At 46.1% G+C, this 13,957-nt stretch overlaps 1 protein-coding gene across 1 annotated transcript; it reads right to left on the bottom strand.

Annotated features, from left to right (window-relative positions):
- Positions 1 to 1,508: 1,508 nt before the first annotated feature.
- Positions 1,509 to 9,385, bottom strand: dldh (dihydrolipoamide dehydrogenase). Its single transcript, XM_029497811.1, has 12 exons — positions 8,902 to 9,385; positions 8,437 to 8,739; positions 7,687 to 7,747; positions 6,501 to 6,758; positions 5,002 to 5,062; positions 4,766 to 4,896; positions 4,476 to 4,645; positions 4,137 to 4,353; positions 3,866 to 4,039; positions 3,042 to 3,771; positions 2,649 to 2,880; positions 1,509 to 2,550 (listed from the first exon to the last, which is right to left on the bottom strand). Exons 1-12 carry the CDS (start codon positions 8,953 to 8,955, stop codon positions 2,545 to 2,547), a joined length of 2,397 nt encoding a protein of 798 aa, XP_029353671.1. The 5' UTR covers positions 8,956 to 9,385; the 3' UTR covers positions 1,509 to 2,544.
- Between the last annotated feature and the right edge of the window lie 4,572 nt (positions 9,386 to 13,957).

Raw genomic sequence — 13,957 nt, 5'->3', positions numbered from 1 at the left:
TGAGGTGCTTTGATGACTACTTCTACACTCCCAGTGGTCGCCAAATGACACACACACACACACACACACACACAGAGTAGTTAGGCAGGGGCAACTGGGACTAAATCCAGACTAGTGGTTTCTCTTTCCAGCTATAAATACCCTCTGCTTAAAACAAGAGCTCTCTCTCACACTCACACTCACACACTCGCACACACAGACGCTGATACACATACAGAGAGGAAATTAGAAAAAAAAAAAAAAAATCCAAAACACAAACGTATAAAGACAGAAGGATACTGATGCAGACGTACAAAGTCATGCGTACACAGACACACTTCCTAATTCCTCCTCTGTGTCCCTCTCACACACACTCTGAAATACTCACACAGACAAAGAGATGGCTCTGGCCTCAGAGGAGGCGAGCTAAGCGGTCCATGATTATGGGGTGTGTCTTTGTCGCATTTAGTGGTTCCACAAGGAGACAGTCTTCTGCTGTGTCAGACGAACTCACATACACATGCAAATACCGACACACTATCACTTAGCGACAACAAATCCCTCTGAATTGTTACAATTGCCCTTTACAGGAATTTCATGTGTAAAAATGTCAGCGTACAAGATGTGTTCTGCAAATGCTTCTCTTTGCCATTTTACAATGATGCAAATCTCCTCCCTAAATAAAAATGGAAGCATTATGTCAGCACACTAGATTAGTGTGAGATGAGGCTATGGCAAATATCGCAACTTAGCATGAGGAAGCTGTAATTTATTTTTCCCCACTGTCAATTCTTTCCTTCAGTGCACATGAAAAAATGTAAATATGAATTAACTCAACACAAAATGTTTCATATCTCATTCCTCTTTTATTTTGGAAAAATATTGCGCTGTTTTCCAGTAATAAAAATGACAGGCTCTGTACATACGACTCTTCTCTTAAATACAACACAGTCACAGTGGTCTCAAGTGCCTAACACATACATGCATACATACATACTTACTTACATACATACATTATCTGCCAAATAAAAACAATCCAACTTAAATTATAACAAGTTTAACAAAAAACATCACAACAAAATGCAACACAATAATTACATAATTAAATTAAAAGAATACATCTTTCTTTAGATAACAAATAAAATAAAAACAAATGATCCTAACCAATGGCAGGTCGGGTGATGGTGTCCTTCTATTGGCTAATAGTGGAAGACAGGGAGTGAAGGGAGCAGGAGTGGGCAGTGCATACATCTGACACCACACAAAGACATCACCTCTTTGTACACACACACATACACACACACCACTATAGTGCAATGAGGTCTTGGCAGTTAAGACTAGTCAGTCGTAAATTGGCTCACCTTGAAACACAACAGCGTCATGAGAGGTCGTTCCAATTTTATCACCAAGACGAATTTCTTAATTTCGTGTTGCTGCAACATCGATTCAACGTTAATGTCACCTAATCCAGGAATTTTGTTGGAAATGGATAAACGCCAATTTAAGTTTGATACAGAACATCAGAAATCACAGATTAATTTGTGTTAAACTTCATTCTATTTTTTCTTTTTTCTTTTTCTTTTTTTTTTTTTTTGTGTCACCTCCTCTCCATCTCTTTGTCCTCTTATGCTGAAAGTGTTTCCTGAGTTGCCCTGCCCAAAACATTGCCCTGTGTATCACAACCATCAGGGGTCAAAGGCCAGTATGGCCCAACAGGATCCATGTTGGATCGTTCTGCAGTCACTACTGGAGTCTTCAGTTCTCTACTTTCTGCTGAGAACCAGCTCAGCCGACACCGTCTCTGTCAGTGCTGCAGGGTTAAAGATGTATAGCTCTTCTACAAGTCCCACTGCTTTATCTTTTTTTTTTTTTCATCAGGAAAGCTCAAATTTATTGATTTGTTTTGAATGAATGAATGAATTCTTAGCTGCTAGCATCACTACAGCTCCATCATCTACTCTGCAGCACTGCACAGAGCATGAACTGTCCAATATCCATGACACTGCATTGTAAAACCACAGCACATAACAGTACTACAAAAGTTCTCAGTACTCCAAAGGTACTACACTGTTCACTCAATCAGTACTCCATGGTACTACAATATCATCGGTCAACATCGAAGTCAATACTCCACTGTTTAATCAGGAGAGAAGAGTTCATTCTGGTACGAGGAGTAAATCATCCAGTACTGCAAAAGACATCAAACAAGCTCTCTGTCAGTTCTCCAGCAGTCATCATTTGACCACACGACTCGCTCAGAAACTGGTGTTTGTTCAAAGTTTGTCTGTCTGTTGGTACTTCGTCCACAGCACTGAGTCAGCATCAGACCATCATCCGTTGAGGACATAAAATGTCCAGCATTCACCCGTAGTGCTAAATTAGTACTAAGTCCTTTCTGAGTCGGTACTGACTCCGTGCTGACTCAGCAGCACCTTGGCTCAAAGTCCTCCGGTATAAATCCCAGGGAACAGCAGCAAACAGCAGGAGTAGAACCTCCTGGAGACAAGCTGAGCTCTACTGCTCAGGGCTGGTGTGTGTGGACCGCTGAACTGGTCTGGACTGGTATCATACCTTTAACAGAGAGAACATCACCAGTGTTTAGTGTGTGCTGATGGGACGTGTGTTTTTTATTTTTGATGTAAGTAAATCAATTTTTTTTGCGTACTCACCTCCGTGGCAATGATACACTCATCCTTCTGGTCCGATATGACGTAAACGGACTGGTATTTGGTGTCTGGGGTACACTGGTACCTGCTGTCACTGGGACATTGGTATTCAGACTCACTGGTGGCCTGATATTTATAATCATTTGATGCGTGATAGTTCAGATCGCTGGAGGACTGATACTTCGCTTCGCTGCAGCTTGCTGGCTCTTCCACTTGCTTCTTCTCTGATGCATCACTGTGGGACAAAGAATCACAGATTCAGAAACGCAGATACACATTTCTGTGTCTAGATATACATTTCCATTGAATTTTGGATGACCCAAGAATGGCATTTTTAACTCGATTAGCTGAGCTAATGCATCGCAGATGTTTGTGTATATTTTAAAAGCTATGTACCTGTTCTGTCTCTTCCTGTGTCTTTCCTCTGAGTCGAAGTCATCCAGCATTTCACATTTCACCTCCAGTTCTTCCTGTTCCTCTTCTTTACACAGGTCCAGCTCCTCAGGCCGCAGCTCGTGCACCAGGTTGTACTCCACACTGGGATAGCGAGTCTTAAACCCGTTCTTCTCAGATCCGTTGAGCCCGCTGATTCCACTGAGGCCGCTCAGCGATCCAGCCAGGTCCGAATGGTACTCTGCCTTCTTGTTTGTGTTTTTAATCGACATTGTCATCATAGTGCCCACTTCCTTTTCACTGCGGAGACAGTTGTTTGTGGTCGTCAGGTTGTTCATGGTCTCGTGGCTGTCGCTGTGGACGCTGTCACTGTGGTGGTTTTGTCTCTCTTGCAGTTTGACCCGAATGTACACCACCAGCACAGAGCAGCCAATCAGCATCACAAGAACAAGGAAGACACCAGCGCACACAGCTGTCCACGGGAATCTGGTGTCGTCATCCTCCTCTTCTTCAATATCTCCATTTCCTGAAGGAGAATATCGCCGGTCTGGGCCATCCACAACTGGCTGATGCCCAGGTTTATGTGGTAAGAGGAACTGGCAGTTGTGTCCACCATAGCCAGGTACACAGGCACACATATAACGACCGTTGCGCTCATGGCAGGTAGCGCCATTCTGGCAGGGGTTGTGGTGACAGCGGGAGATCGGGGAGCTGCAGTTTTTGCCAGTATAACCTGCAGAAGGAACAGAGTTTAAGAGTTAAGAATAAAAAATGAAAAAACGAGATATGCCAGCATAATCACACAAAGCAGATCTTTGGCGACATACCCGGAGGACAGGTGCACGTGTAGCCGTTTGCTCCCTCCTGACATGTTCCACCATTCTGGCATGGGAAGGACAGACAGAATCCAGAGATGCTGCTGCGGTCCTCACAGTTTGGGCCAGAAAATCCCTCAGGACACTGACAGAGGTAAGAGTTCACCAGATCCACACATTCTGCACCTGCAGAGCGTGGGACAAAGACTGAGTGTTAGTCTTCCAATATTTTACTTCCTTGATTTAAGTAAAGTCAAACCTGAGCCCACAGAAGACAACGTACCATTTAAACAGGGGTTGGAGGAGCAGTGGTCAATTTTCTTCTCACAGTTGAAACCAGCATATCCCATCGGGCACTGGCAGAAATAGCCGCCTTCAGGGTTGTCGACGCAGCGTCCGCCATTGAAACACGGCCCATCGGCACAAGTGTTGGCACTCAACTCGCAGTTGTTGCCGTAAAAACCAGGCGGGCAGGTGCACTTGTAGCCATTGTCATTATCCTATATATGGAAGAGAGCAGCAGTTAAACAGAGACCTTGTGCTTTGAATCGGCTTGTTTTGTTTTGGGTTTTTTGTTCGTTTTATTCAAATCAACACACCACTTCTGACGCTCGGTACTTACGGTGCAGCTGCCTCCATTACGACAGGGGTTTCCAGAACACTCATTGACCTGGACCTCGCAGCTGGCACCTGTGTACCCAGGTAGACAGGAGCAAGTGTAGCTGCCCTGGCCAGTGTTGGTACAAGTGGCTCCGTTAAGGCAGGGCTTATGGTGCGTACAGTAGTTCAGATCTGGAAACAGCAACAATAAACAAAATTTTATATACAACACAGTTTAAACATGGAACAAAGGGGGCTGAACTGAGGCCCAGTGAGGGTCACAAAAAGTAGTAAGTCTCTCTATGAACTCACCCTGGTTGCAGAAAAGCCCACCCCATCCCTCCTGGCAGTTACATTGCCAGGGCTGTTGGCAGGTGCCATGGAGGCAGCCGGGGTAACGGATACAGTCGTCGCAGTAACGCCCACTGAAACCCACACGACACCTGGGAACACAACATTAATTAAAAACTGTTGACGTGGAGAAAAAAATATCAAAGCAGTTTCGATGAATGAAAATGCTACACACAGATCGTGGTTTCTGGACTTACTTGCACTCTCCTGGTTTATCACAGAAACCATGTTCTTCATCACAGCCGGGCAGACAGATCGCTGCAGGGAGTAAACAAATGGTGGCAGGTGAATTAAGAGAAATCCAGCGTTTGCCCTTCATTATCATCCCATTCACATGAGGCCTTTTAAAACTGCTGACTGTTTGCCTGCCTGTCTGGTTGGCGCCCTGGCCGTCTTATCTGTTTGTCTGCCTTTCAGCCTGTCTGGTGTCGTGCCTGTCATGGCCACTCTGTTCACCTGATCACATATCGGGCCGTCTGTCTACAGTTTCATTCATTCCCTCCTTCCTTCTCCTCGCCGCTTAATTGGCTAAGTAAACCATGCTTGGCGATTCTGTACCAAACTTAGCGGCCAAAGGATAAAACCTCTGGGATCATCAGTTCACTCCTGGCCACAGGCACAAAAATTTGGTGTTTCTTGGGTACTGCAAAGGTTGCCGAAAATGTTTCCTCTCAGCTTTAACAGCCCACAGGGGGCTACGACAGCTTTGGTCACCAAAGGGGGGAAACAGCCAACAAGCCCTCTCCTTTAACATGGTTGCTCTCTAACACAAAAGCATCTCACACAAAGCCTCCTTTCTCCCCCTGACTATGGGTCAGAAGTCCCTTTTCTCACCCTTGCCCCCCTACCCCCTCCCTTTCTGATCCACCTCTCCTCCCTTCCTCTTCCATCCACCTATCCCCTCTCTTCTCCTCATCTCTTCTTGCTCTCCTCTTCCACATTCTCCTTTCCATCCTCTGCTCCTCCCGTCTCTCCTCGCTCCCCTCTCCTCCCCCCAGGGCCAGCTGGTCTGTGTGGAGCTAACCACCAGACAGCTGCTCCATTGTCTCCTCTCACCGAGCAGCTGCCCCCTCCACAACAATACACAACTCTGCTTGGCCAATCACCAGCCCGGGAAGCAACAATACAGGACCCCCACTTGGCCAATCGGGGAGGAGGTTTGGGGCGAGGAGGCCCCAGTGGTCTAATGGAAGGCACGCGGCGTGTGAATTACTGAGGAGCCAGTGCGGCTCATTAGAATGGAGGCCTCTGGAGCTACGGGATAACTAACTGACGCCTGTTGCACACGGGCCCTGCATTAGGAGGTGGAGGGTCCTAAACAATAATGATAGGCCAATGACTGTTGGGGAAATTCACTTTGAAAAGTAGTTTCAGAAACGTCTTAGAAAGTCTAGCTTCACCAGTATTAATTTGTGGCTCTTCACAGTTTTGACTCTTTTGTAAAGCTTACGTAAAAGTGCAATATCATTACTCATGTAATGAGGAAGTTTTCTGGGAGCACAAGTTCTCTGTTCACATCATCACCACTACTTACCTATCCAGCAAGCAGCTGTGAGTGAATTCAAATATTAAGTCCAATACTACTGAGGTGCCGCACAGTTTCCTGTCCTCATTTTATTCTGTTTATGGTTTTTATAGGTGTTGAGCTAACCACCTGAAAAGTTTTGCTTGATTGAAAATCAAACACCGAACTTACGTTCAGTGCAGTACTGTCCCTTCCAGCCAGAGTTGCAAATGATCTCTCCACGCTCGCCGCAGGTGAAGTGCCCAAAGGCATCGTCCCGAGGGCGGCAGAAGACAGAGCAGCCGTCGCCGTAGTAGTGCTCGTCACACAGGAAGCGATAAGAGTATCGAAGCTCCGTCCTGCCAGCTATCTGCATGTCCTTGGACCATTCCTCTCCCACGGTGAGGTGACGCTGAGTGGTGATCCTGCTGATCAGACGCTCTGGGTTGTCTGCAAAAGAGAAGGGTTGGTCATATTTTTTCACTTTTAGTGTTATGAACAAATGTTAAGAAGTAGCATGTTCTGCTGAACAATCAGAAGTTGTGCATGGGTGCATAGTGGGTTCTACACTCTGTCATTGACTCAAGTAATCGGTTATATTCCCATTCTGTGTACAAACATTAGCAGTATGTGATAAGAAAAAGGCTTTTTAGTTGGTCAAAGCCAGTAAAATGGTGGAAGAAATAAAACAATGCTGACATTGGGATCACTGCTCCTTATAATCAGACTAATTGCACAATAAAAATTGTGGTGTTGCTGTGATTTTCCATCATCTCCAAAGCGAACACACACATGCTGCTAGTTAGTCGTGATGGGAAGAGCGATAAGAGCAGGGCATAAAGATAACAGCAGCAGATATCACACCACTGAGCACCTGCAAAAACCACAGCTAGGCTGTTTCCCTGTTAGTTAAAGGAACCTGCTATCAAAAAAGACATGAAAGCGGTCTCTAAATTAAGTTGCTAAACATCATGAAGCCAAGTTTGTAGAAATTAGGAAAAAAATAAATGAATACAAATAATGCAAAAAAAAAAAAAAAAAAAAACAACAACAACAACAAAAAAACAAAACAAAAACTTGATTCATGCCAAATAGTGGCTGTTTGAGTGATAAAACACCTCACGTGATTCAGGAAAATTAGGATGTGCATTGTGATTTAATACAACTAAACATTTAGTGTTTTCCCACATAAGGGAAATTAAGGTGTTGGTGTAGAATATCAAGTGTGCAAGGGAAAACATATAAAACACTTGTGTCCTGCTAAGCACCAGCCACTGAGCAGTGAGTGAAAAAGGTGCAACTGAGAGAACATAAGGTCACTGTTAGCCTTCTGGCCTGTCTTTGAGTTACACTGCTGCCTTCTGTGGCTGCCACCCACCTGTTGTCAGGTCGTCCAGGGAGTCAGTGTGCAGAGCTTCAATGATTAGTGAAAATGTCCCCTGAGGAGAGACAGAGAGAGTCAACAGCTGCTTGGCCTGGAGGCCTCCCTCCCTCAGCAGAGGAGCAGAGGGCCATTAAGCCCCCCAATAAACTTCACAACCTAATTCCCGTGTTGATTAGGGGCCTAATAAGGGCCACTACCTGCTCCCTTTTCACACCCCTGCCACTATCACACTCTGACACCGCCGTAAAACCAAACGAGGCGGAATTTCACGCTGCGCTGCCAATGATGTGCCAACTCAGAGGATGTTAAATTTCCCACCACGCCTGGTCGGAGGAGAGAGGCGTTTGGTGAAAACACTCCCACACACACACACACCAACCCTCCTCCCCTCCCCATTTTATCCCACCAAAGAGCACAGAAATACTACAATAGCCCCTCTCACACACTGCTGACAAAGACCCTCACAAGTGTTGAGTTTGGGAGCATCTGTTGCGTTTTGCGCTCTTCAAAGCTAATCTGTCCCTGAGGAGCAACTTCACAGCCTGCACAGTTTTTATTTATCATGGAACAGAGTCATGACAGAAATATCAGACAGTAACTGCACATCACAAACCTGTAAAGGCTACAGACTTAATCACGGGAATCTCACACAGAAAGTTGATGCTTTTAAAGACAAAATGCCTCATACAGCGCCGGTGATTCGCCGATGGGGAGATTATGTGAGTGATAAGCAGTAACACTTACTGGCCATGTGAAGCCGAAGGGGAAGCGGACGGGGTTGGTGAAGCTGTCCGCATTGGTCTCCGGAACCTGGAAGGAGTTGGAGCCGAGAACAGGCGTCACGGCCCCGCCGTAGGTGCAGGGGGGCTCGGGGGAGACGTTGGCCTGATAGTGCTTCAGACAGATCCGAAAGAAAGTCTTGCACTCACACTGCTGCTGGCCCTGCGGATGGGCAGAGCCTCCGGGGCAGCAGTTGGCGTTCCCCGTCTCCCCTTTTTTGTTGAGAAACTCCTGCAGCTTCAGCTCAAACACTCCGGAGCACAAAACCTAAAGAGGGGCGACGCGCAAAACCCGGTCAGTCCGGTGCGTCTGAGACAGGTGATGTTGCACATGATGGCAGAAGGCATGCAAAACATCAACCGCGCTGATAAACGGCAGCGTTTGGTTCAATACCTTTTTAACATTATAATGGGTCTACGGTGGACCTACCTGGCAGGTGAGCAGGGAGAGAGTGACAACCAGGAGCAGAGACAGGCGTCCCATTGTGTTGACAGCCCTTCAACAAGCAGTGAAAGCTCCGCAGGTCCGAGTGGCCCGGCTCAAACACTCATGGAGAAAGTTTGGAGAGCTTCCCGGCACAGTTAAGGTGAAGGACAGAAGATGAAGGGACACTTTTCCTCAAGTGCGTCTGTCTTCTGCCCCTCTACTTTCCCATATGAGGCACAAGTTGTTGTTTGTTTTTTTTTTTTTTTTTAGACAGACAGGGTATAAAAAATATATATATAATTTAAAGTAATCCTCAAAAGAAGGATCCCCTGGCAGAAGTGTGAATGAAATCCCCGTAAGAGTTAATTCCAATCAATCGGCGGACGAGAAAGAGGCAGCTCTGGATGGTCTTGTTTATTTTTCCACTTGGTTGATCATGATATGCTGATGTGCACAGAAAGCAGGTCTCCCGTCTTTCTCCGCTTCTCTCGGTACCAACAGCGTGTTTGTCTGATGGGTCTCCTGCCCCGCACAGGGTTTTATACCGGGCCAGCAGGCTCGGGGTAATAAGATGCAAATGAGCCTCTGCTTCTCTTCTTCCCCTCCCTTCACCACCACCACAAGTCCGCCCCGGGCCATCACAAAGAAAGGGGAGGGTGGGAGGAGAGGGGGCGCACACAACTTTTCTAAACCCGCCCCCACTCCTCTTTTTCTCTCAAAGGGGACAGACCAAATGGCTACTGAGCTGTTAAATGTGCAACAACCCTCCGCTTCCCCTGATGCCTCCCTCCCTCCCTCCCTCCCCCCCGAAGCATAACACACAAGGGCCCATTTACATTCCGACAAATTCTTTAACCTCTGCACAAAATCCTCCACATCGCAACATCAAGTGATTTATATGGGCAGCAGTCGGTCCCGGGGGTGGCTGCCCGTCCGTGGGGTTATGGAAACCCTGTGCCCGTTCAGTCCCCCAGCCGGCCAGCCGCCCCAGCCGCGTTACAACGACCATCTGCTCCACCGCATTCCTATGGTGTTCCCCCTGCCGTGGTTTCCACATGTTCACCCCCCAAAACAGGTCGATGTGCCCCCATTAACACATTTTAGCCTATGTGGACAACAACTCCTCACTCATACTCATTGATTATACATTGTACATTCACTTCTTGATGTATGTGTGACTGGGGATTTAAGTTGGATTTGAGACAATAACACCCCCACTGGGTCGAGCCTAACCTAATAACACCACTTTAACGCCAGTAAAGAACGTTTTCCTCACATATTAAATATGCCAGGCAGTTTACATGGCCAGCCTTAAGCGCTTGAAGGTAAAATATGAGCTGACAAAGTCTGCAAAGACGCGCAGAAGTACGCGCACACTGCGGCTGAAGGCCAGCACACCTCACCGTTTTCACTGCATGCCCGTACAGCCTATTTCCCTCACTTGCTTTTTGGTACAGGCAGTAAAAAAGACTTGGTGGTGTGTCACTCGCGTGGCTGTCATTAAGAGACTTTGTGAGGAGAGGGAGGAGGAGAAGGAGTGGGTGGGTGGGGGGTGGGGGGGGGGGGGGGGGGGGGGGGGTAGAGGGAGTAAAGTTTTTTTTCCTTTGTGCTTTCAGCTGTATGGTAATTGGGCCGGCAGCACCTGCTCTCCCACAATAATACATCACCAGAGAGAGAGAGAGAGAGAGAGAGAGAGAGAGAGAGCTACTACTAGTTGCATAAACAATTATCTTACAATATGTTTGATGATGAAACATCATGCGCTGCATAGCCTGCAACCAGCAGACGTTACAAACTATAATGAGAACACAACACTCCATCTACACATGGAGCCACTGTCTAATTTACATTACATTGTGTTTCTGGAAAAAAAAAATGTAGGGAAGAAATCCCACTTGTTGGCATGATGGTGTTTTTATGAGCTCATCTCTGGCTGTGGAGCAGCTGAAGATGTTGGTTTGCTGCGAACATTGTTCCATTTCAATTAAACATAAAAAAGCACCAAACTCTCACACCATGATCTGCATAGGACTATGGAGGCATTCATGCCTTATGAGGTCATGGTTTACAATAATAAGAAATGCCATTCTATCTATCTATCTATCGGTTGGGAAGGAAGTTGGTGATTGGACAGAATTGTGAGATGACTGGTTTTTGGTGTCCCACTTGTCACTCAACCTTCACAACACAGCGCCACAACAAAGAGCCATTGAGGGCCTCCTCCTCTGATTGATTTCTTTATTAATGTGATGGAGCAGGTAGTGAAACCCTGTGAAGAACAAGCTGCTACACAGGCTAATGTTTACAAATAGGAGCTCAAACCAGTGAGCATCGTGTGTGTGTGTGTGTGTGTGTGCGCGTCTGTGTGAGGAAGAGGAGGAGGAGAAAGAAGGGGGCTCCCTCTGTACAGTTTTGATCTAATGCTGTTCCCCGTGACACAGACCTTCATTCACACTTCACAAAAACAGCCTATTTTGGTCAAATATCGGCCAAATCAAGTCCCTGCGGTGTCACAACAGAAATGATTCAGTGATGTATGTGAGAGCTGGTCTCATCCCATCGTTGCATCAGTTTGATGTCCCTGCTTGGCGGTAACTCCCTCTGGGGCAGCACATAGATAAATGAGAGGCCTATGTCTAATGTGTTTGCGTGTCCATGATATGCTCTTCACACCCCTTGAGGCTGATTGAAGGGCCTTTAACCTTAAGCTTTAACACTATTATCTTTGCCTGCCACAGTCTTTCCACATACCCGTATGTGTGTTTAGCTATAGGACGCTGCTCTGAGCTGCTCATTTCATTTAACCAGTTGATTTCAGCCCCCGTCTCAATAGCCTACAATGCTTCTATGTGGCGTAGCGTAAAATCCCTCTCTGGAGGCCTTTTATTTACACTCATCCCGACTTTCAGAGGTCCCGGTGCTCTTTCTCCCCTTCCCTGTATTAGGCCAATATACCATCAGTCATTCATCACCATGACGTGGCACACATTTTCCGATTACGCCAGCAAAGCGTGACTGAAAGGCATGGGTACGTAGAAAGTGACCCCCCCCCCCCCCCCCCAACATCAAGATGACATTTTCCCCGAAAACATAATTTATGCCAGATTTCTAATTGTGTTTTAAGGAAACTGCAAGGACTCCTCCCTTCTGATCTCGCTTTGCGCGCGTACGTAGGTGTGTTGTGTGTGTTTGTGTGTGTGTGTGTGTGTGTGTGTGTGTGTGCGCGCGCGCGCGTGTGTGCACGTGTGCGTATGAGGTAAAAAAAATTGTTTAACTGGAGGCCGATTGTTTAACTCAAGTGCTTTCCTATTGTCTATGTGTGTGTGTGTAACCGTGCGCGCGCGCGCGTGTGTGTCCGAGTGTTTGTGTGTGTGTGTGTGTGTGTGTGTGTGAGACCAGGAGTTCTGTGACACGCAGGGGGACAACAAAGGAAGAGGTCTCGCGCCCCGCCGCCCATTCATCCCTTTCTCTCGCGGAGTAATTCCCATTGATTCTTATTGAACGGCGAGTCGCGAGCCCCTCGGGGGAGAGCCGTGTGATTTGTGAAGGGTCGCGAGGACAAGACACGCCCCTCCTTGAGCCCGGCCATCTGCTCACCAAACACCAGAGCACCACCAACTACCAAATGGCTTCCCTCACCTCCATCTCTACATGAATGATCTTCATTTCTGCATTTATCTGCCCTTCATCTCCTCCCTAGCTGTCATTCTCTTCCTTCCATCCAGCCATCACCTGTCCTATGTTCCCTCCACTTTTCTCTCCGTCCAGATACCTCAGATAGGGGAAGCTACTGGTGGGCCCAATCAGAGTGGAGGCATGCAATGGCTATGAGGGGGACATATGGCCTGTGTGTGTGTGTGTGTGTGTGTGTGTGTGTGCGTGCGTGCATGCCAAGAAATGGATGGATGGCCGTCGTGGGAACCTCCACATCATCACCATCACACCAAACACACAAGTGCACACACTGTTGCTCATAGCACGGCAGCTTTTGGTCTGGTCAGTTAAAGAGAGTTCACAGGGGACTCTGGATCATTCAATCTGAACCAGAACAAATGTAACTCCCTCTGCCTGGGTTTGATAAAAAACACAGCTGACCGAGACGTTTCATTTGGTGGAAGGATAGATAGATAGATAGATAGATAGATAGATAGATATGCTCTTTCCTGTGCTGATTATAATGATAAAGAGATGTGTGGCTGGTGGCTTGATGGATCAGACTCCCCCAGCAACAACAGTGATGTCAGAAACACAAGACTCTAGTGGCCCCTCCCCATCTGAGCCATAAAGACCTCAGGTTGCTACTTACCATCCCAGTCAGGAATTTAGCAACTTAACACACGTTAGCCTTGATGTGTGGCCCAAACTTTAATTACACTTGTAGTACACACACACATACACACACATCCCAGTTGATGTGCCTGTTGTCTGTGTGAATATGCTTTGGTACATTAAATGTCTCGACAACTGCTTCTTCCACTTCTTCAGAATCAGAATCAGCTTTATTGGCCAAGTACGTTCACAACATACAAGGAATTTGGTTCCGGCAGGTGGTGTCACTCATGGAATGGACAGTAACAATATACTAAAATCGAAACATAAATAAGAGAAAAAAGTATATACATACAAATATATACAAAATAAATATATACACAATTGGTGCAAAGTACACAATGTAGTGCAGATTCGATCATGGGTGACAGGTTTACGTTGAATAAAAACAAAACAATTTTTCAATCAAACCACCTATTCTGATAATCACTGATGTAATATTTCAAGCAAAATGTACATACAAAGTTTAGTTAGCATGTTTCTGTCTTTTGTGGTGGATATCTCTGCATTTTGGGTCATTGGTTGCACTAAAAAGCTACTTAAAATTATGAGAAAATTATATTTTTTGACAGTTAATAAAGATGAAAATCTGAAGATTATTTGATAATGAAAATTAAGTGAGAAAAATTAATCAGTTTTGTTCATCATTTCACATGTTACCTTTCAATATATATTTAAATATAAATTGTTTTTTGATAGAAATCTCTATTCTTTGGCATTTAGACATAAA

The sequence above is a fragment of the Echeneis naucrates genome, chromosome 3 (genome assembly GCF_900963305.1).
Source record: "Echeneis naucrates chromosome 3, fEcheNa1.1, whole genome shotgun sequence".
Lineage (NCBI taxonomy): Eukaryota > Metazoa > Chordata > Actinopteri > Carangiformes > Echeneidae > Echeneis > Echeneis naucrates.
The sequence above is the reverse complement of the archived record's forward strand: the minus strand, read 5'-3'. Positions and strand labels throughout refer to the sequence as shown.

Coding starts and splice junctions, on each gene's coding strand:
- dldh (XM_029497811.1), bottom strand. CDS start 8,955: ATGGGACGCCTGTCTCTGCTCCTGGTTGTCACTCTCTCCCTGCTCACC. Junction 6,759..7,686: donor CCTGGACGACCTGACAACAG/GTGGGTGGCAGC, acceptor TCTCTTTTGCAG/ACAACCCAGAGCGTCTGATC. Junction 4,354..4,475: donor GTAATGGAGGCAGCTGCACC/GTAAGTACCGAG, acceptor TTCCATATATAG/GATAATGACAATGGCTACAA.